Source organism: Staurois parvus, unplaced genomic scaffold (genome assembly GCF_062004578.1).
Source record: "Staurois parvus isolate SC_StPar_1 unplaced genomic scaffold, SC_StPar_1.0 ptg000045l, whole genome shotgun sequence".
Classification (NCBI taxonomy): Eukaryota; Metazoa; Chordata; class Amphibia; order Anura; family Ranidae; genus Staurois; species Staurois parvus.
This window is the reverse complement of record NW_028317841.1, coordinates 2,597,607-2,621,832: the sequence shown is the minus strand read 5'-3', so window position 1 is coordinate 2,621,832 and position 24,226 is coordinate 2,597,607. Positions and strand designations below refer to the sequence as shown.

Sequence of the window (24,226 nt, the reverse complement as noted above, 5' to 3'; positions counted from 1 at the left end):
ATTAAACAGTGCATTGAGGACAGCTTGTAAGTTGAAGACATCCTGTAAGGACGTTATTCCACTGCACAGCTTGGTGTCATCTGCAAAGACTGAAATGGGATTTTTAATCCTAGACCCTATATTGTTTATAAATATATTAAAAAGTAAGGGTCCCAACACTGAACCTCGGGGTACACCACTGACAACCCTAGACCATTCAGAGTATGAATCATTAACCACCACTCTCTGAATATGATCTTTTAGCCAGTTTTTGATCCATTTACATACGGATTTTTCCAACCCTGTAGACTTTATCTTACACATTAGCCGTGTGTGGGGAACTGTGTGAGACGCTTTTGCAAAATCCAAGTATACCACATCCACCGCCACCCCTCTGTCCAAGGTTTTGCTCACCTTCTCATAAAAAGAAATCAGATTTTTTGACAACTTCTGTCTGTCATGAACCCATGCTGTCTGTTGCTTAAAATATTTTTTTCCAGCAAGAACTCATCTATGTGTTCTTTTTTTTTTAAACTCTCCAGTATCTTCCCAACTATGGAAGTTAAACTAACAGGTCTATAATTACTTAAAGATTTTTCATGATGCTGTTTGTTCACTAATGTTCTCTAACAAGCCTCTGAGGGCTTCATAGAACAGCTGTATTTATACTGAGATTAAATTACACACAGGTGGACTCTTATTTACTATTTTGGTGACTTCTGAAGGCAATTGGTTCCACTAGATTTTAGTTAGGGGTATCAAAGTAAAGGGGGCTGAATACAAATGCACGCCACACTTTTCAAATATTTATGTGTAAAAAATTTTGAAAACCATTTATCATTTTCCTTCCACTTCACAATTACGTGCCACTTTGCATTGGTCTATCACATAAAATCCCAATAAAATACATTTACGTTTTTTTTTGTAACATGACAGAATGTGGAAAATTTAAAGGGGCATGAATACTTTTTCAAGGCACTGTAATATTCACAATGCTCAGCAACTGACTGCTCTGCGTCCCTGCTATCTCTCAGGAGCCCCACCAATCCGTCAGCCCACGTGTGGCTTAAAACATAAGCCAAAATGGCTGCCCCACTACTTTCTGCCTCCACTGCACAAGTAAGAGTAGCAGGCCTCAAAATTTCCACTTGCCTACTCACATTTCACGAGTGGAACAACCGTGGGATTGCGCAAGCTGGCTCCAGGTCTGGTCTTGAGATGAGAGAGAGAGAGAGACACTGACACAGCCCGAGGAGGAGGACACTTCTCGGACCAGTGAGAGAACTCAGAGTGTAAACAGTGGGAGGAAGGGGGGGGGAGCTGTGTGTGACTGGAGAGCTGAGAACTGGAGTGTGACAGACTGAGAGAGCCTGAGGGGAGAAGTGTGTGTTTGTGCGTGTGTACGTGCGTGCGTATGTGGTGGGGGCTCTTTATTCACTTTATGCAGTAGGGTGGCCCTGTGTGTGTGTTCTGGGGAAGGGGGGGCACACTGTATCATAATGGAGACCTTGTGTTCGAAGGAGGGTTGTGTGCTCAATGTAACCTCATATTATGGGGGGATGGTGGCATAACTGTCAGTAGCAGACATTCTGATCACCTCCCACCTTCTCTCCCATCACCTCTCTTTTTTTTTCACTCCCCGCTCTCTTTTTCTTTCACCATGGCTTGGGGAGGGGGGGGGGACATGGCTGTGGGGTAGAGAGTGGTGTGAAGAGGGTAGATGACATGGCTGTGGGGAGGAAGAGGGTGTGGAGGGGGGTATTTATTTTTGTAACTTTATTCTGCATAAAACATTTAACAGAGATAATTTACGAGGGTGGCGAGCAACTCTAAAGGCCTGGCTAATTGCTCAGGACTTGAAATTTTGAGCCCTGGGCTATAGAGAGCGGCCCGTCCTTCAGAGACACAAAGAGCATGACCTGGCCAAACCGAACAGCACACTGCCCCCAGTGGACACCAGGAGAATAACCAGACAGTCAGATTTTCAAACACTGCAAATGTAAATTTACCATTTCTGCTGCAGGACTCTGAATCATAACAGGAATCCAATGTTCACCTATCACGGCGAGCTGTCATAAAAGACCTTCAAGGACTCGGTACCCATTAAATCTGGGCTCCACTCCCTTGGAACTGTTAGCATCCTGCTAGAAAGAACCTTGGTCAGAACAAACACTGCACAGATTTCAATTACGCAGGGTCCAGCGCCATAAGGCTGCATTACAGGCAAACCTCAAGGATTCTTCTCTCTCATTCAATGAGGCTCGGGTACCATCAATTTTGACTAACAACTTATCAAATGGTTCCGAATGAAGTCCTTGATTCTCAGCAGAACTGTTCCAGGCCTCCAAGTATGCTCCAAGAGCACATGCAGCACATCAGTGACCATCCACTTTACAAACACTGGCTAAAAACTGAAATACTTCCTGTGTTGGAGGGGTTACATAGGGGAGGACTTCCTGTTTGATTGATCTGCCAGTATCCATTCACCTATAGGTGGCATATAATCTACATAGTCATGAATAGTCTGCTCTGTGTCTTATGATGTAAGATAAAGAAAACCCTGTAAGTGTAATTTCTGTCTGCTGCATCATTCCTCTGCTATCAACGTGAATCAGTTCTGGCAAATGTTCGGACACCGAGAGAAAAGGGTGTCAGTAGAGAGATCTCCAGCACACAGCCTGTGATTGAAATCCTCAGCTGTATTCCTGTGTGTTGTATGAAGGGAGGTGTATCACTTCCCCCCACTCATCTCTCACCGATATCTGCAGCGTGTAACTTGAGCTCCCCACCCCCTGCTTTCTGAAGTTCAGACAAGCTGTATAAATTCTAGACTTTGAACAGATATCGAGGATAGAGGGCTACAGATAAAAAGGAACAATGTATGTAGGAGGGTTTGTTTCATCTCTGTGGCTAGTAACTTCACTGAGTACATGTAAGGGTTTACAACTACTTTAAGCCACCCCACTCCTCAAGTTAATCTACACTATAACTTACTACGCAGTAGGTTACGTAGCTTACATTCCAGAGTTGCATCATCCTCCTTTGCTTACAGGCTTCAAAAATCAGTCTTGAATGGACAGTATACAGAGTCTACATATATAGTATCTCCCAGAAGTGAGTACACCCCTCATTTTTGTAAATATTTTATTATATCTTTTCATTTGACAACACTGAAGAAATTACACTTTGCTACAATGTAAAGTAGTGAGTGTACAGCTTGTATAACAGTGTAAATTTGCTATCCCCTCAAAATAAATCAACACGCAGCCATTAATGTCTAAACCGCTGGCAACAAAAGTGAGTACACCTTTAGGTTGAAATGTCCAAATTGGGCCCAAAGTGTCAATATTTTGTATGGCCACCATTATTTTCCAGCACTGCCTTAACCCTCTTGGGCATGGAGTTCACCAGAGCTTCACAGGTTGCTACTGGAGTCCTCTTCCATTCCTCCATGACGACATCACGGAGCTTGTGAATGATAGAGACCTTGTGCTCCTCCACCTTCCGTTTGAGGATGCCCCACAGATGCACAATAGGGTTTAGATCTGGAGACATGCTTGGCCAGTCCATCACCTTTACCCTCAGCTTCTTTAGCAAGGCATTGGTCGCCTTGGAGGTGTGTTTGGGGTCGTTATGTTGGAATACTGCCCTGTGGCCCAGTCTCCAAAGGGAGGGGATCATGTTTTGCTTCAGTATGTCACAGTACATGTTGACATTCATGGTTCCCTTAATGAACTATAACTCCCAAGTGCCGGCAGCACTCATGCAGCCCCAGACCATGACACTCCAACCACCATGCTTGACTGTAGGCAAGACACACTTGTCTTTGTACTCCTCACATGGATGCCGTCACACACGCTTTACACCATCTGAACCAAATAAGTTTATCTTGGTCTCATCAGACCACAGGAGATGGTTCCAGTAATCCATGCCCTTAAGTCTGCTTGTCTTCAGCAAACTGTTTCCAGGCTTTCTTGTGCATCATCTTTAGAGAAGGCTTCCTTCTGGGACGACAGTCATGCAGACCAATTTGATGCAGTGTGCGGCGTATGGTCTGAGCACTGACAGGCTGACCCCCCAAACCTCTGTAGCAATGCTGGCAGCACTCATACGTCTATTTCTCAAAGACAACTTCTGGATATGACACTGAGCACGCGCACTCAACTTCTTTGGTCCACCATGGCGAGGCCTGTTCTGAGTAGAACCTGTCCTGTTAAACCGCTATATGGTCTTGGACACCGTGCTGCAGCTCAGTTTCAGGGTCTTGGCAATCTTCTTATGGCCTAGGCCAGTGGTCGGCAAGCCGCGGCTCGCGAGCCACATGCGGCTCTTTACAAGCTTAAATGCGGCTCTTCTGTGTGCCGGGCGCCCGCTCCCCTCCCTCCTCTCCCTCCTCTCGGACGGGCGTGTGCAGGGCGGCCGCCCCCTCACCTCCCCTCCCCTCCCTCCTCTCGGACGGCCGCCCGCTCCCCTCCCTCCTCTCGGGCGGCCGCCCCAAAAGTCAGGACTCTGCAGCTGTCAGGATGTAGGCGGGGCAGCCAGGATGTAGGCGGGGCAGCGTGACGAACTCCTCTCCTCTCACAGTCCGCCCTGAAGACCAGAGCGGCGCGGGAAGCACGGCGAGAGGAACGCGCGGAGCAAAGGTAAGTGAATTGACACAGGGGGGACTTACTATATGGGGGATGAATTACTATATGGGGGACTTACTATATGGGGGGGACTTACTATATGGGGGATGAATTACTATATGGGGGACTTACTATATGGGGGGGGACTTACTATATGGGGGGGGACTTACTATATGGGGGGGGACTTACTATATGGGGGACTTACTATATGGGGGACTTACTATATGGGGGACTTACTATATGGGGGATGAATTACTATGGGGGATGAATTACTATATGGGAGATGAATTACTATATGGGAGATGAATTACTATGGGGGGGATGAATTACTATGGGGGATGAATTACTATATGGGGGATGAATTACTATGGGGGATGAATTACTATGGGGGATGAATTACTATATGGGGGATGAATTACTATGGGGGATGAATTACTATGGGGGGATGAATTACTATGGGGGATGAATTACTATATGGGGGATGAATTACTATGGGGGATGAATTAATATGGGGGATGAATTACTATATGGGGGATGAATTACTATATGGGGGATGAATTACTATATGGGGGATGAATTACTATATGGGGGATGAATTGCTATGGGGGATGAATTGCTATATGGGGGATGAATTACTATGGCGGATGAATTACTATATGGGGGATGAATTACTCTATGGGGGATGAATTACTATATGGGGGATGAATTACTATGGGGGATGAATTACTATATGGGAGATGTATTTTCAGTTTTAAAAATGTGGCTCTCAAAATAAATTTCAATCGTGGTTTTGGCGAGATTTGGCTCAGTTGAAAAAAAAGGTTGCCCACCACTGGCCTAGGCCATCTTTATGTAGAGCAACAATTCTTTTTTTCAGATTCTCAGAGTTCTTTGCCATGAGGTGCCATGTTGAATTGTCAGTGACTAGTATGAGAGAGTGAGCGATAACAGCAAATTTAACACACCTGCCCCCCATTCACACCTTAGACCTTGTAACACTAACGAGTCACATGACACCTGGGAGGGAAAATGGCTAATTGGGCCCAGTTTGGACATTTTCACTTAGGGGTGTACTCACTGTCACGGTGTAAGGTCAGGTTCAGAGACCAGTTGCTATAGCAGTAAAAGGCTTACCTGGAACCAGCAGGATAGGTACACCAGCGGATCCGCCTGGGAATGACACAGGCTCACCTGAGGTGCGGGGTCTAAGTATTAACCGGTATTCACCAGAGCTCCTAATGGTGGAGATGGATTGGGCTGCGTGTTAATACCAGGTCGCAGATCTCAGGATCACCCCACCAGGGAATGAGCAGACTGGGAACCAATAGCGGATCAACAGGTTAGGGATCAGACGAAAGCAGAGTCGGTCACAAGCCAAGGGTCGGTCACAAATGGTAGCAGATCAATCGTGGTCAGGAACAAGCCAAAGGTCAGTAGCGGAGGTGTAGACAGCAGCAGGAACAGTAGCAGGATATTGGCTGGAAAGGCACAATAATCTGGCAAGGAGGAAGTCCAAGGACATGGCTTATATAGGAAGTTCATGGGAGGAGCAAGGAGTTCAAGGTTCAAGAGCAAACAAGGAACAAGGCAGGATTATCCAATAGATGAGGCAAAGTGTTGTCCAGCATCCTAGGAAGCTCAGTGAGTAGAGTTACTGCCTGACACAGTAGAAGTCCCAGGTTCAAGTCCAGGCCCTGACAGTACTCCCCTCCTCCCAGGACGTCCTCTGGACGTCTTAGGACTAGGCTTGTGTGGAAACCTCTGGTGGAATTCTCTTGTTAGTCTAGGAGCATGAACATTCTCCTCAGGCTCCCAAGAATTTTCTTCTGGTCCATATCCTTCCCATTGAACCAGATACTGTAACTTATTCCTAAAGATCCTGGAATCAAGGATTTTCTCCACCACAAATTCTTCTTCACCCTGTACCTCAACAGGTGGAGGAGGTGGAAAAATTCTTCCAGGGAAAGGATTTTCCTGAAACGGTTTGAGTAGTGATATATGAAAAACAGGGTGAATCCTCATACTATCCGGAAGCTGTAAGCGAAAGGTGACTGGGTTGATTTGGGCAGAAATCTGAAAAGGACCCACAAACTTTTGACCCAACTTAGCAGATGGCACCTGGACCTTCAAATTCTTTGTTGATAACCAAACTTTTTCACCCACATGAAACGTAGGAAGAGTTCTCCGGTGTCTGTCTGCAGACTTTTTGTAATACTCCTGAGCTTCCCTCAAAGTCTCAATCAATTTCTCTTGAATCTCCTGCAATGTAGTTAGTCTATTGGTAACAGCAGGGATTGGAGTTGTGATAGGGAGATCAGGAATAAAAACTGGATGGTAACCGGCGTTTAAGTAAAAAGGACTTTGAGAGGTGGAACTATGTTTAGAATTGTTGTATGCAAACTCTGCAGTGGGAAGACAGTCCACCCAGTCATCCTGAAGATAAGTGACAAAGCATCGAAGATACTGTTCCATTGTTTGATTAGTTCTCTCAGTCTGACCATTAGACTGGGGATGAAAAGCAGAGGACAGATTAATTGTAACACCTAAGGCTGAGCAAAAACTTCTCCAGAATTTCGAAGTAAACTGCACACCTCTGTCAGACACCACATCATCAGGGATTCCATGCAGTTTAAAGATTTCTCGAACCATCAGTTTAGCAGTCTGTTCAGCAGTGGGCACCCCCTTAACTGGAACAAAATGGGCCATTTTAGTGAGACGGTCAACCACTACCAAAATGGTGGTCATTCCTTTTGAGGGAGGTAAATCCACCACAAAATCCATAGAAATAGACCCCCATGGTCTTGATGGAACAGGGAGTAGCTGAAGCAACCCCAAAGGGGAGGCTCGGGGAATCTTATTGCGTGCACAGGTCAAGCATGAGGTCACATAGCGTTTGACATCTTTCTTGTACCCCGGCCACCAAAAGGAACGTGATAATAGTTCTTCAGTCTTAGCGACTCCAAAATGCCCAGCAAGTTTGGAATCATGAACCAACTTGAGAGCTTCCACCCGAACAGATTCAGGTACATAAAGATGATGTCCTTGAATCCAAAAGCCATTCTTATAAGTCAGGTTAATGTCCGTAGGTGGATGATTGAGAAGTGGGTCATTCTCATACCCCTCTTTAAGAAGATTCAAGAATGCCTTAGGACTTGTGGCCCCTAGAAAGTTCTTTTGAGGCAGGATTGTGCATTCAGAAGTGTTCTCCTGGAGAGGCCCAGACGACATTCGTGATAAGGCATCAGCCTTTCCGTTTCTTGACCCAGGTCGATATGAGATAATAAAATTGAACCTGAAAAAGAACAGTGACCAACGTGCTTGTCTAGAAGACAATCTCTTGGCAGAACGGATGAATTCTAGATTTTTATGATCCGTGAAGACAGTCACAGGATGCTTAGCCCCTTCCAACAGATGCCTCCATTCGGAAAAGGCTTCCCTAATTGCCAGCAACTCCTTATTCCCAATGTCATAATTCCTTTCAGCAGATGACATCAAACGAGAAAAATAAGCACAGGGATGAAGCTGCATTTTTTCTCCTCGTCGCTGAGAAATGATAGCTCCCACGGCGGAGTCTGAGGCATCCACTTCCACAATAAAAGGTAGCTCAGGATCAGGATGTACCAATATTGGTGCAGATGTGAAGAGAGTCTTTAGCTTACTAAAAGCAGTTTGTGCCTCAGTTGACCATGCAACGGGCACTCCTTTCTTTGTCAGCTGTGTAATTGGTGCTATTACCTTAGAGAAGTTTCTTATGAATTTCCTATAAAAGTTTGCAAATCCAATAAATCGTTGTATTTCCTTAACGTTTCCAGGGGCAGTCCAATCCACCACTGCCTTGATCTTTTCAGGATCCATGCTCACTCCTTCTGAAGAAACGATATATCCCAAGAACTGGATCTGGGCTCGATCAAACTCACACTTCTCCAGTTTGATGTAAAGTCGGTTCATCCTTAACCTTTTGAATACAGTGCAGACATGCTTGCGATGCTCCACCAGGTTGTCCGAAAAGATGAGGATATCGTCCAGATAAGCAATAACAAACTGGTCCAACAAATCTCGAAACACATCATTTATGAAGTGTTGAAAAGTCGCGGGAGCATTACATAGGCCAAAAGGCATAACTAGGGACTCAAAGTGTCCATATCTGGTTCTAAAGGCAGTCTTCCATTCGTCGCCTTGACGCATGCGTACCAGGTTATATGCCCCCCGTAAGTCAAGTTTTGTGAAGACTTTGGCAGAGCGGAGTCTTTCCAACATCTCTGCGATTAAAGGGAGTGGGTAACGGTTTTTAACAGTGATTTTATTCAAGCCCCTAAAATCAATGCATGGACGCAAGGTGGAGTCCTTTTTCTCAACAAAGAACAGGGCTGCTCCTGCAGGAGATGTTGAGGGTCTGATAAAGCCCTTCTCCAAATTCTCATCAAGCCACTCCCTTAGCACCTTTAACTCAGGTTCTGATAAATTGAAAATGCGGCTGAATGGTATTTCTGCTCCTGGAAGCAGTTCAATGGGACAATCATATGGACGATGAGGAGGTAGTTGATCCGCATTTTTCTGATCACAGACGTCTCGAAACTCATGGTATTGTGGAGGCAGATTGTCATATGACTGTGTAGTTACCATATCAGCCTGTGATTTCCTGATTGGTAGACAACTTGTAGCACATGGTTTCCTACAATGTTCCTCACAATGGGGGGATGTAAAATTTATGGTCCGTGCTCCCCAGTTGATGAAGGGATTATGGGTAGTAAACCAAGGGATGCCCAGGATGACAGGAAATTTAGGTGATGTAATCAGCTGAAAGCTGATGGTCTCAAAATGGTCAGCCTGAAATTGGAGTACTAGAGGAACTGTTTCATGAGTAACTGGTCCCGATGATAAAGGTGAACCATCAACTGTCTCCATATCAATAGGGGCAGATTTGTTTCTCCTGAGAATATTATTATTGTGGGCAAACTCTATGTCCATAAAGTTTCCCCCAGCCCCAGAGTCCAGCATAGCAGAACAAGGAATTTCATGGCCCTCAGTAAAAAGTTTGATAGGGACAACAAAATGAGACTGTTTAGGACCAACTTTATTTTCTTCATCGATCAATGGGGAGATAGACTGGGTAATTGAATTTATGCGTTCAGGCAGGATAACATCAGTCGCAGCAATTGTTCTTTTGACTTTATTAGGACAATTGACTGCGTAATGCCCAGAGTCCCCACAGCATAAACATAAATTCTCCAAACGTCTTCTCTCCTTCTCTTGAGTAGAAATTGCTCTTTTAACAGTATCTACTTGCATAGGTTCAGGTGTGTTATAATCTGAAGAAATGTTTAAATCCTTCTGACTGAACTGATTAGCAGAAAAACGCATGCCACCATTACTTCCCAATCTCTCCTTTCTTCTTTCTGTCAGTCTCTGGTCAATCCGAATGCATAATTGGATGAACTCCTCAAGATCGTTAGGAGTCTCTACTCTGGCGAGCTCATCCTTCACCTGTTCAGAGAGCCCCTGCCGGAACTGACTCTTTTGCGCTGCTGGGTTCCAGGTGGTGTCTGAGATCCAGCGTCGAAATTCAGTTGTATACTCCGCAACAGGGCGTCTACCCTGCCTCAAACTATGCAGCTTTGCTTCAGCGGTAGCGCAGCGGTTGGGATCATCAAAGACCTGGTTCATTGCAGTCACAAAAGTCGCAAAACTGTTTAACATTGCATTGTTTTGCTCTATATAGGGAGAGGCCCAAGCTAGGGCTTCCTCAGTCAGGAGGTTTATAACAAACAATACCTTCTGCCTCTCAGTATTAAATGCAGCAGGTTGCATCTGGAAATAAATGCGGCATTGGTTAAGGAAACCCCTGTAGTGGCGGCGGTCTCCATTGAACTTGAGTGGCAGAGGCATGCGTGTATTCGCAACATCACGGGAGCACATGTCCAGCAATCGTGTCTGCAGAGCATGGATCTCTTCCTGTTGCCCCTCTACTACACTTTGCAGTTCAGCAAATTTCTTTTGGTAGGTAACACCAAACTCTTGTAGCTCTGAAATTTGCTGCCTGACAGGAGCCATGGCATTTGCTATAGCGGCCTCCATGTGTGGGCCAGATTATTCTGTCACGGTGTAAGGTCAGGTTCAGAGACCAGTTGCTATAGCAGTAAAAGGCTTACCTGGAACCAGCAGGATAGGTACACCTGCGGATCCCCCTGGGAATGACGCAGGCTCACCTGAGGTGCGGGGTCTAAGTATTAACCGGTATTCACCAGAGCTCCTAATGGTGGAGATGGATTGGGCTGCGTGTTAATACCAGGTCGCAGATCTCAGGATCACCCCACCAGGGAATGAGCAGACTGGGAACCAATAGCGGATCAACAGGTTAGGGATCAGACGAAAGCAGAGTCGGTCACAAGCCAAGGGTCGGTCACAAATGGTAGCAGATCAATCGTGGTCAGGAACAAGCCAAAGGTCAGTAGCGGAGGTGTAGACAGCAGCAGGAACAGTAGCAGGATATTGGCTGGAAAGGCACAATAATCTGGCAAGGAGGAAGTCCAAGGACATGGCTTATATAGGAAGTTCATGGGAGGAGCAAGGAGTTCAAGGTTCAAGAGCAAACAAGGCACAAGGCAGGATTATCCAATAGATGAGGCAAAGTGTTGTCCAGCATCCTAGGTAGCTCAGTGAGTAGAGTTACTGCCTGACACAGTAGAAGTCCCAGGTTCAAGTCCAGGCCCTGACACTCACTTTTGTTGCCATCGGTTTAGACATAAATGGCTGTGTATTGAGTTATTTTCAGGGGACAGCAAATTTTCACTGTTATACAAGCTGTACACATTACATTACATTGTAACAAAGTGTAATTTCTTCAGTGTTGTCCAATGAAAAAGATATAATAAAATATTTACAAAAATGTGAGGGGTGTACCCACTTCTGCAAGATACTGTATAACTCAATCAAGCATATGCAAAGTGCCAAGTGTGACCATCAAACAGTAGGGGAGGTCACAGTTCTGGAATGTGGGAAAGAAAGCAGCTACAACTGGTGGATCCAGTGCTGCAGTAGACTGGTTGCATGTTCCTGATGTCATCTTACCGCAGCAGCCTGCTGAGGACTCTTTCACTGCACAACTAAAAGAAGATGTCCAGTGAAGAAAACTTATTAGCTGGGGCATCACAGGTAAGTGTTTTTTTTTTTTTCTAACCAAGGCAGTGATTAGATGGAGGGAGTGCCCAGACAGCAAACCTGTAGTAAGAGAAATACAAGGATGGCCATTGCTGCCCCCTTCTAAAAATTACAACAAGTATGCAGGCCAGGAAACAAAAAGAAGCATCAGACAGAGGCCTTTAACTGCATACTCCAGCTCAGTGCCTCATAATATTGAAACAAAAGAGCATGGCAATCAGACAGTTAGTATTTCAGAAGAAGACAGCAATAGCAACCATTGTGACAGGTTAACTAAAAGGTAACTATCAAAAATCTGTCTGTTAAAGCAGAACTAAAGGGTTGCCTGTCCAATGGTCCATCGCTGGGATCTTCTTCAGAACTCTTTATTGGCCGACTTCACTCCTGTGCAGGTGTAGGAACTCGTCATCCAGGCACTCAGAGACTGGTCCAGAACTATAAGCTGAGCTGCGCATGCATAGCTCATTTTATAGAGCCGGAGAAAACAGCAAGCAGGCAGGTAGGGACATTTTATTGCAGAAGAGACCGTGCATGTCTCTTCTGCAATAAATGCCTGCCTGCTTGCTGCTTCTTACAGCAGAATTTCAGTTCCGCTTTAAAGACTGTTTCCTATCAGAAAATTGTCTACAAGTATTTATTTTAATATAGCATAGCAATGAGTAAATGCAAGTGCTTTCAGGGTTAAATCTGTTCAACTCCTTTTGTCAACTCGAACTCTTATTCAGCCTGGGATCCAGCAGATCGGTGCATGGTGCATTTTTTTTTTCTACATTTATTCAATAATTTAAGAAAAAAAACACAACGGGCAGGCATGCAAGTGTAGTATATGTACAGAAGAACACTAACAAATAAGAGTCTATTCAGCTCTATGTAAGGAATAACAACTTACTCTGCAGTTTCATGCTGTTCCTTGTCTACACTTGACAAAAGGTTATCAATCCCTTGGTACCAAGACAAATTCCAAGCTATCCGAAGCATGTCTGCTACTGGCTTTGTCGTTATCCATTCCGAAGATAAAGGAGAGGACATGGTGTATGGACTTACTGCATGATGAGTGCTTGCAATGACAGGAAGGTTAAACCTGAAATATAGGTAACCATGTAATACAATCCCAGAGAGATCAAACAGATTGTGTAACTTTAATAAAAATATCTCTAGCCAATGTTTAGTGTTGACATGCAAGAGTTATCTGTATGAGAGGCTGACATACCTATTAAATGTTTGGTAATCTTGTCTCTTGACATGATGGCAACAGTATATTTTGTCAGAATCTTATGAAAAATAAGAGCAAATTGCCTAGTGCCCTACCCTGACGTCCAACATTTGTGATTTTTTTTCATTGGTTTCTATTGAGAAATTATGATCATATATGGCCATCTTAGTTTCACAAATGGTATGCAGACTAAATGTCCCAAAATTCATATATTTCAGAGCCAAAATTACAGCAATATTTAGGATTTGTTTACATTTGGAAGGCGTAGAGGTTGGTTAGAAACTCTATTCCTTTTCCTCTGCTGTGTCCACATTGAAGAGATTCCCTCCCACTTTCAGTCCTAATAACAAGGTGTAAGATAGCATACCCAAGAGGAACTGAAAGAAGTAAAATCCTGAAAGAGGCTCCAACCCTTTACACAGTAGTGAAAAGGGATTTTTAAGGCTGTACAGTGTATGTCTCCACTGGAGAAATCTCTTTGTGACCATGGTTGCTAAAACAGGAAGTAGCCAATACCTTCTCAATGGAGCTATAGACAACAATAAAAATCCAACAAAGATTCTACTCTTCCCCCTCCATCTAAGAAAGGAAAACGTTTTATCCAGAGCTGAATCTGCCATTTAAATACTACTAGCATAACTTTCTGAGACAACTTTTTGTAATTGCCCATATGCCAAGAATCTGCTTGAGAGTGGAAGAACAAGCCAATCAGGCTTGTTTGCGTTTCACAGAGCTGGCATAGTAACATATTACTAGACAATTGGGGAAATTGTTTAGGTAAGCTCACAGAAGGGAGAAGAGTACTGAAAAGATTTGAAAAGCACCGTGATAATGAGCAAAATGAAGACAGTCCCAAGATGAAGGCTGTAACGTTTTAAATAAAAGTGTCATCACACACTGGTGCATGCTGTGGCACAAGCATGTCATTAACAAAAGTGGATAAAGAGAATTGCAAACATTTTGGCAAAACAGATGACATTTGCATTTCAACTTCTTAAACCACTATTAAACCCAAAATGTAATATATTGCAGCTTACCAATCCTCTTTCTTTAGGCTTTTTTACCTCTATTTCACTTGGTGATCCATCTAGTAACAAACTTCCTGACCAAGGGTGTCTGCATTCTGGAATAAATAGTAAAGCAGACACCAATGGACAGCAGCATTGTCAGTCTAGGGAGGGAGTAGTGTTAGATGTAGATGGACTAGCAGATTTAGATGGACTTGACTAACAAATTGAAGCTGAACTCTGGCTAACAAACACTTCATAAGCAGTTACAGCAACAGTTTATTTTTTCCTTTTGGGATAAAGGTTTTACATAAATAATAGCCGACTATTGTAAGCAACTCTATCAGTGGTAAATAGTTTGTCTTGACCCTCTAACTGCTATTTTGTCTGGACAGCTTGGTCTGTTAAAGTAAATTGAAAAATAACAGATTTACTGGTTGGATTACCAGGTGAAAATAAAGGAAAAAAAATTGAAAATGAATGCAGTCACCATATCTAAGAATTGGGGAGTTGCAATTTATTTATTTATTTTTGTTTTTTGGGTACATACTGATTTAATTCAACTTCAAGCAGAAAGTATGCGTTAAAGTATATTTACCTTCTAGATACTGTGACAGGCAAGCTAAATGAAGGCATGCTATTGGTTGTACTGTGTGACCTGCAAGAGATATGAAATATAAATACCCAATAAATAAAATGCTCAAAGTATTAAAGCCCCACAATGGGCACAGCTTTTTAAGCATTATATCTTCAATTTACACATTGACAGCCTCATGTTTTTCTTGTTCAAACAATTTTATTAACAATAAAGCAGAATGGAACAAACAAGGAGACATTGCTAATGTACAATGGACATGGAAGTGGCAATGGGACATAAACAATGAATGAGAATCACAGTACAAATGTCTATATGCTACTAGCATAAACAGGTAGGTAAAAGTTGGCAATAAAAGACATTATTGTTCCAGCCAATCAAAGTAATGTCTCCCGAATGCATTAAAGAAATAGGGGGAAGTTTGAAGGGGGGGTCAGACCGGGGTGGAAGGGGGGAGAGGGAAAGTGGAACAACAACCATGACTCCATGAGCGTTCAACAAGTTTACAGCAGCCCCTGCGTGCTACGTACAAAGGGCTATTGATTATATCCAAAGCGCATAGTATACAAATCAGGGGAGAAGGAGTGATTCGTCAAAGTAAGGGGGGAGGAAGCGCTCTACCCAGGGGCTCCATATGCGCAAGATTTTAGGAATCGTGTCAAGAATTGTGGCTTCCACCTTTGCATGTATCATGGCTTGTGTTATTCTAGTTTTGGCGGCTGCGATACTCAAGGTGGGGGATTTCCAAGATTTTGCTATAACCTGCTTAGCCGCCGTCGTAACTTGCATAATGAGCTTAAATTGCGAATTGGAGATGCCAGGGGGGCATTGATTAAGTAGGGCTATTGTAGGGTCGGGTTGTAGGGTGATAGTGCTAAGTGTAGATATCATGGTGAAGATTTCACCCCAAAAGGTTCGGTTATTGGACAGTCCCACCACATATGGTAATGTGTTCCTGGGTCCGTACAGCCTCTAAAACAGTTGGGTGAGTAATTAGGGGTAAATTTTGCGATTCTCGCCGGGACTAAGTACCATCGAGTTAAGACTTTATAATTCGTTTCCAATGCTACAATGTTCTGTGAGGATGATTTGGTGTTGGCCCAAATGCGGTCCCATTCAGACAGGTCAAATTTCTTTCCCAAATCCGCTTCCCACTTATGGGTATACAGAGGGGGGGACGCGGTGATCGAAGTGGTGAAGAGTGAATATAAGCAGGAGATAAGCCCACGTCTATGAGGGTCTTTGTAGCATGCTCGTTCAAAGAAAGACATGGTGTCTGGCCGATTGGTTATTGTGGTATAGGGGGCGTAAAGGTGTTGTAGCTGCAAGTATCGGAATATCTCGGAGGCTGGGAGGCTATGCGTTTCCCGCAGCGAGGCAAAGGATTTAAACTTATTCCTCTGTAGGAAATGATGTGCACGGAGTAAATTAGCAGAGGACCAGGCTTTAAATAAAAGGGGTGTCTGCCAAGCTGGGGGGAAAGCTGGGTTTCGCAGGAACGAGAGCATAGGATTATGTGGTGATTGGAGAAGATAACGGGTTTTCAGTTTGTCCCATAAGGATAGAAAGTGAGAAGTGATGGGGTTGGTTATAGAGCGGCAGTCTATCGGCCTCAACCAGAGTAAGTTTGCTGTAGATAAGGGGTCACATTCTATCGATTCGAGCGCAACCCATTGAGGGATTTCAAAAGTTGCATGGTATTTAGGCAACTGGGCTAAATGCGCTGCCTGATAATATTTGCTAATATCAGGTAGGCCTAGACCTCCACTGAACTTAGGGCGATAGAGGGTGGAGCGAGGTATACGAGGACGAGTATTGCCCCATACATAGGAAAAGATGCGACGCTGCAGTGTGCGGAGGTAATGAGGAGGTACTGGGACAGGGAGGACTCTAAACAGATATAGAATTTTTGGGAGGATTGACATCTTGATAACTGCTATTCTGCCGAGCCATGCGAGGGGAAGGGAAGACCATTTGGTCAGAAGGGTTGAGAGGTGGTTAAGCAACGGAAGATAGTTAGCTGCGTAAAGGTCTGATAATCTAGGTGTCAGTTTGATCCCCAAGAAAGGGATATGACACTGTGACCATGGGAATGGTAAAATCTGCTGCAAGTGCGACAACTCTATAGGGGGGAGAGAAATGTTGAGTGCTGTTGATTTATTAGGGTTTATTATTAGGCCCGAAAGCGCGGCAAATGTCTCAAGGAGCCGGAGTAAGGAAGGGGAGGAAGTTAATGGGGATGTGAGAAAGAGCAAGACGTCATCTGCAAATAGACATAATTTATGATGCGTGCCTCCTATTTCGAGTCCCTTAACATCCGGGTTAGCTCTGATTAAGAGGGCCAGGGGCTCTATAGCCAGGGCAAAGAGCAGGGGGGACAGAGGACAGCCCTGTCTCGTGCCTCTGGGAATCGGGAACTGAGCTGATCTGTGCCCCAGATACCTAATACTGGCCGAAGGTTCTCGATACAGCGAAAAGATCCAGGTTAAGAAGTGTGGGCCAAAACCCCAACGATGCAAAATATAGTTGAGGTATGGCCATGAGACTGTATCGAATGCTTTCCAGATATCTAGGGAGAGGAAACAGGCAGGAATATTACGAGACCTGGCTAAGTTTGCTAGAAGAGATGCACGCCTGATGTTATCTCCTGCTTGTCTAGTTGGGACAAAGCCCACTTGGTCGTTATGAATTAGAGAGCAAATACATAAGTTAAGACGCAAAGATAGGATTTTTGCTAACAGTTTGATGTCAATATTAAGAAGAGATATTGGCCTGTAATTGGACCACTGCGTGTCATCAGAGTTCGGCTTTGGGATCATTGAAATGTTCGCTTGCACTGTTTCGTGGTTAAAGGTTTGGCCAGATAGTAAATCGTTAAAGGCGTTAGTAAGGATGGGAGTGAGGAGGTGAGCAAATTTCCTATAATAAGTGGCTGAGAAGCCATCCGGTCCTGGGCGTTTCTGTAATTTTAGATTTTTAATAGCGTCTAAGGTTTCAGTAGGAGAAATAGGTCGCTCAAGCGCCGCTAACTGGCACTCTGAGAGTTTCGGGAAGGAAATGGAAGTTAGGAGGGTATCAGCTTGTGCGGGGTCAAAAGGTGTGGAAGAAGAGTAAAGCTGTGACAAATGTTTATGGAAAGTCTGTAGAATGTGTTCTGGATTACTAGTGAGGTTGCCAGAGGAGGAGTGAATCCGGATAGGTTTAGTGAGCTGGTCGAGCCTACGAAGTGAGAGGGCCAGGAGTGTATTGGATTTATTTGCCCTAGTATAATATTTATGTCTAGATCTACGGAGAGAGAGTTCCGCTTGATCTGTGAGAAAAAGATCTAGAGTCAATCTAGATCGCTCTAAGGCTTCACGATTGGCGGGCGTAGCAGCCGCCTGGAAAGTTTGATGGGAACGATCGTAGGTTTGCTCCAGTAAGAGACGTTGTTGCCTTTTGGTTTTATTTAAAAAGGATGCTTTGCTAATGCAGAACCCTCTCAATACCGGTTTATGCGCTTCCCATAACAGGAGAGGGGTTATATCAGGAGACTGGTTAAGAGTGAAATAGTCTTTTAGGGCTGCTTCAATTTCTAAACAGTGATCTGGATTTGCAAGCAGGTTATCATTAATGATCCAAGAGGATTCAGTGGGAGATGGGGCTAACGAGGCCATAGCCGTGAATACGGCGCAAGGGTCAGTCCAAGGGATTGGAATTATTTCAGAGGTCAGAAGCCGAGGGGAAGAGGCGGTAGTAATGAATATATGGTCTATCCTGGAGAATGACTGGTGGGGATGAGAATAAAAGGCGTATTGGCATTTAGTCGGGTTGAGTTCCCGCCATGTGTCTATCAAGGAATAACGATGTAGTATGGCTTGGAAGGTCTGTTTAGACCTTGAGGGGATGGTTGAGGAGATTTGTCAAGAAAGGGATATATTACACTGTTAGAGTCCCCGCTAACAATTAGAGTTCCGCGCTTATGGTGGTCTATAACCGAGAGTAAGTGGGAGAGGAATGGTAAGGGGTCTTGGTTGGGGGCGTAATATGCTACAATGGTAACATCTATGTCCAGGAGTTGCCCTACTAACAGGAGGTAACGACCCTCCGGGTCTTTGATTTCGGTGCATAGCGTGAAAGGTGTTGTGCGGTGGAAGGCTATCAGTACCCCCCTGCGCTTGGTGGTGGCAGAAGCTGTATAGACCTGAGTATATCGAGGACCAAAAAACTTAGGAGTGGAGTTGGGAGTGAAATGCGTGTCCTGTAGACAGACAACGTGAGCTTTAAGTGTAGCAAAGGTTCGGAAAGCCTTATTCCGTTTCTGTGGAATATTGAGACCCTGTACATTCAGGGTGAGGATATATAACAAGCCTATGGATAAAGTGCAAAGTGGTTTGTATAGCGTGGCACTCCCACTCGGGATGTAGCCTGACGATTACTACAGGGGATGAGAGCGCTACGAAGCGTGTTGTGCGAAGTCATGGAGTCATGTTGGAAGGGAGGAGGGGTACGGTATGAGAAAGGTAACGGGTGAGAAGGGGTGTAGAAGGCCATTTGTGGCCTAGAAGGTGGGTTCCCTAAGGACACCCTGAATCAGGGTTGGCCAGGGAACAACAATAGCCCAAGTGTTATTAAATAACCAATAACACAGGGGCTAGGGTGGAGTGTGCAGGTACGCGAACCGTGAGGATGACAGCAGTGTATTTAATAAATGGTGGCGAGGTCCCGGTTGAAAAAAGCAGGTACATAAAAAGAACATTCGAGAAAATCAGGGATCCTAGACTCAGACGGCACTAGTAGTGCTAGTGAGACAACGTTGGTGCAAGGGTGTGGTATCTCATGCTGCCAAAACCCAGGATCCCAAATATAAACTACAGTGGAGCTCAGGAGGTGTCAGGGCTCCCAGGTGTGACCAGAGATGTGTGACTGACGCAGGGAAACGCAGACTTCAGATATGTGATAAACAATGTAATTTATTAACACTAACAATACAACCATAAACGCAGTGCAATACTAAAACATAATACAGTGCAAACAAACCAAACCAACCACCCACAGATAACAGTACAAACAAGCAAGCGTCGTCAGGCAGGCCGGGTCAATATCAATAGGGCAGGTAGGTACAGGGGGAGCAAGCGGAGAATGGTCGGGGTCACAGGCCAGGTTCAGCAGGTAGCAAGCAGCGTAGTACAGAGGGTCAGGCAGAGGGATGGTCAGGGTCACAAGCCAGGGATCAGAACAGGTAGCAAGCAGAGTGGTACAGAGGGTCAGGCAGAGGGATGGTCAGGGTCACAAGCCAGGGATCAGAACAGGGTCAGCAGAGAATCAGACAGGAACAGAGAGCAGGAACAGGATACAGGATGCAGGACAGATACAGGGCCCAGGACAAACACAACACCAAGGCAGAGTCTGCAAGTCTGGCCATCCCTTAAATACACCAGTATCATCAGTTCCAGGTGTTAGCTGGCTGAAAGGTTGAGTCTCTGATTGCTGGGAGCACCCGCTGGCCAGCCCTGGTACTGCAGATCAAAAGGCAGGTGAGTCCCACCATTGCTGGCCAGTCCATTCCTGACAGGAGGGGGGGTGTAGAACAATCCCCAGGTATTGGGGCAACCAAAATTTAACAGGTAGAGGGAGAGTGGATAACTACAGTGTTAACCGCCATGGTGATAATCAAACGAGTACACCTTACGATGTATGTGGCGAAAAAAGGAGAAAGAAAAATAAACGTGGAATATTGTTCAGTCCATGGTATCTTGCGAAGGTAGGCCCAGAGACCAAAAACGTCCCCGCTTGTGGAAATTGAGTTGACCTTCAGTTGCACGTGTGGGGAGGGACTTCCGCGGCGAGCAAGATGTGGACCTCCGCTTGGCGCTTTCTGAAGGCGTCGCTGGGGGATGCAGTTGCAGGATCCGTAGGGTGTCTAAAAGGTCCTCTGGAGTCTTGCAGGTGTAATCCCGGGACTGGTATCGGAATCGCACTGCGAAGGGGAAACTCCACCTATATTGTATAGCGTGTTGTTGGAGTACTTGTAGTTGGGGTTTCATTGCCCTGCGCTTGGAGATAGTTGCGGGGCATAGATCTTGGAACAATTGGTAGGTATGACCTTGGAACTGTAGAGATTCTGCGTTACGGGCAGCTTGCAGAAGTTGCTCCCTGGTACGGAAAAGTGGAGCTTGGCTATAATATCGCGTGGTGGACCATCCGCGCGTCGTGGTGCTAACGCCCTGTGAACTCTATCCAATTCTAATCTGTCCATTGGGATAGCTGGAGCAAGCTCCTGGAACAGAGCTGTTATCGTTGATTGGACATCAACAATCGTTTCCGGAAGGCCACGGATACGCAGGTTTGAGCGCCGTGCTCGGTTTTCAAAGTCCTCCAGTCGTGTTAATAATGTTGCGTTTTCGTCACGCAGAAGATCAAGGTCATCTGTAAGCGTCTGAAGCGAAGTGTCAAGACCATCTACCCTCTGTTCTAGGTCCACAGTGCGCTGTCCTAGCTCACGGATTTCTCTAGAAAGTGTGGCAGTGATGCGGTCCGAGGTTTGCTTCAAAGCTTTGTGTAGCATTTTTTCAAATCATGATAATAGGTCAGTGGGTGTAAGGTCAGGCGTCAGGGCTTGTGCAGGGACATCTGTCTCATTGTCGGACTCACCATCAGACGTGCAGGGATGGCTGGGCTGCAGATCCTGCAGGGCTGCATATGCTCCTGCTGCTTGCTTGTTTCCACGTGTTGGAGCGGCGGCCATCTTTGTGGAGGCCTTTGCCAAGGCCTCTTTAATAGTTTTGGTCGATGGGGGGACCTGATGTCAGGGTGCCCCTTTGACCATTTTGCCGTTTGCCAAGGGGGGGGGGCTGTTATACTGTGCTCAGCCCCCCCTGCTCTCTCTCTCTTCACCGCAGCTGCGGTATGCTGTGTGCAGCGGTGGGCGGGCCTATGGATTTCTCCGACCTGTTGCGGAGGATCCGCCTCAGACCCGGGCGGATCAGACCCCGGGATGGTTGCCATGGGGATCGGATCCCCCCTGAATGAATTGCGGGCCGGGACCCGCTGCTGAAAGGTGCCGTCACCCGACGGGGAGACGGAGCCTCATCGGGACATGTCCGTCCCACCGGCCGCGCATGCGCACTCCGGCGACAGCCTCATGTTTTTACTATTTTAGGAGCTCTCTAAGCTCTGATAATGGCTCCCCGCACAACATACAGCACATTGATGAGGGTTGTGATATGCTTTGTGAATGGCACAGCAAAGTGAGAAGGCAGAGGTACAACCCTGAAACTGGTGTCATTCATAGACATCGTTTTGATGCAGCGGGGAGTCAAAATTGAGATTTCCAGCTGTATAGAACAGGACTTCTTAAAACAGTAAAAACCTGAGGATAAATAAAATTATAAAAAAACGTTGTGTCTGGAAATAATGGCAAATGGCCAAATTTAATGGGGAACCTGTCAGTGGCAGCATGTAATGGAGGCTTCTGTTAGGTCAATGAGAAGCCTCAGCTGCCAATAAAGATGCTCTCACTGCCATGAAGAATATGTTGGTTTGGATCAAGCTAAGCTGAGGAAATCGGGATTTCCAAGACACGCTCCACCCTGGGATCAAATTTTTCCCTGGAAACATAGTGGATGATTGGCAGCCTTACAAAAGATCTCTACTCACAAACTAATTTCTCTCTAATCCGGATCCAACTTTCTTTAAAATGAATATTTCAGAAGGAACTGGTAGTCAAAATTCTATTGCCAAGTAATTTTTTGCAGAGGGTACTCCCTGCCACAAGGAGACAACAAACTCTCACAACTGGAGTGACGAATACTTTATTTTGTATTAAGGAAAAGGTGACAGTCCACAAACTAGAATGTTTCACAAGTAAATTAGTGTGCTGTGTCAGAGAGTGATACAATTTATAAATGGATACAGATGTAATATTATATAAAGAAAAAATCCAAATGAGTTAACGGAAATCTTAATAAATTAACGTAATTCTTACCAAGTGTCTGTTCTCGATATATCATCGAAAAGAAGCAGACATAGTACCGCTGCTGCTTCATTTACAGTTGAACAATCATTCTGCAATAAAAGAGACACTGGAAAAAGAACAAATAGTCAACATCTCGTCTTTCTAAAATAGTCAGACAGGGAAGCATTTATTGCTCACCTAATTCATTATATAAGACAAACAAAAGAGAAATGCCTCAACTTAAAATATTATGCTAGGTGTAATCCTGGACTCTGAACTCTCCTTTTGGCCCCACATTCAATCAATATCCAAATTTTGCAGCCTCAACATCTCCAAAATGCATCCTCTTTTTAACCAATGACACCATCAAGCTTCTAATTCACTCTCTGGTTATCTCTCGCCTCCACTACTGCAACTCCCTCCTGATTGGCTTAATGTTACATAGGCTAGCTCCCCTTCAGTGCATCATGAATGCTGCTGCCAGGCTCATCCACCTTACCAACCATTGAGCGTCTGCTACCCCTCTCTGTCAATCCCTCCACTTGCTTCCACTCACACAACAAATAAAAATCAAAATACTAACAACTTACAAAGTCATCCACAACTATTCTCCCAGCTACAAGACCAACCTTGTCTCAAAATACCAAGCAAATTGTTCTCTTCATTCCTCCCAAGAGCTCCTGCTCTCTAGCAACCTTGTCTCCTCCTCCCATACTTGCTTCAAGGACTTCCCCCGAGCCTCTCCCATCCTATGAAACTCCCTACCCCAATCTGTATCTCCCATTCTGTCCATTTTTAGGCAATCCCTGAAAACCATTCCCTGCAGAGTGGACTATCCTGCCTCCACCTAACAACTGTACTTTTATTTTCTCCGTCAGCCCACCCCCCAAGTGTTATTACCTTTTGTATCTTTTGATCCTGCCTTTTAGATTGTAAGCTCTAAAGAGCAGAGCACTCCAATTCCTCCTGTATTGAATTGTATTTTAACTGTACTATCTGCCCTCATTTTGTAAAGCACTACACAAATTGTTGGAGCTATATAAATACTGAATGATAATAATCATAATAATAATAATGAAATAACTAACACTTATTTTAAACACATTTTTATAATATATGAATTGATTTTTTTTCATATAAAAAATTATATTTTATATAGAATTTGAAATAATTGTATTCATAATTAAATAACCTAAAGTTAAAATAATGAAATTCATTTTTAACACTTTGTTAGCACATAAAATAGCAGAGTACTCAGATGCCAGATAATAATACAAGAAAAAGATCAGAAAAGGACAACGAAGAGTTACTACTGTTCTGCTTTTATTTAGAATGCTGTCTATTTACAGTGCCTTGAAAAAGTATTCATACCCCTTGAAATTTTCCACATTTTGTCATGTTACAAAGAAACACGTAAATGTTTTTTGGGGGACATTATGTGATAGACCAACACAAAGTGGCACATAATTGTGAAGTGGAAGGAAAATGATAAATGTTTTTTAAAATGTTACAAATAAATATCTGACGTGCATTCGTATTCAGCCCCCTTTACTGATTCCCATAACTAGAATCCAGTGAAACCAATTGCCTTCAGAAGTCACCTAATTTGTAAATAGAGTCTATCTGTGTGTATTTTAATCTCAGTATAAATACAGCTGTTCTGTGAAGCCCTCAGAGGTTTGTTAGAGAACATTAGTGAACAAACAGCAT

At 44.6% G+C, this 24,226-nt stretch overlaps 1 protein-coding gene across 1 annotated transcript in view; it reads right to left on the bottom strand.

Annotated features, from left to right (window-relative positions):
- RTTN (rotatin) overlaps nt 1–24,226 on the bottom strand; it is a 326,182-nt gene that overhangs the window by 166,900 nt on the left and 135,056 nt on the right. Inside the window, exons 23-25 of the mRNA XM_089664026.1 lie at nt 22,547–22,643; nt 14,584–14,643; nt 12,655–12,846 (exon numbers count right to left, since the gene is read on the bottom strand). Of these exons, the coding sequence (XP_089520152.1) occupies nt 12,655–12,846; nt 14,584–14,643; nt 22,547–22,643 (349 nt within the window). The remainder of the gene's footprint in view (nt 1–12,654; nt 12,847–14,583; nt 14,644–22,546; nt 22,644–24,226) is intronic.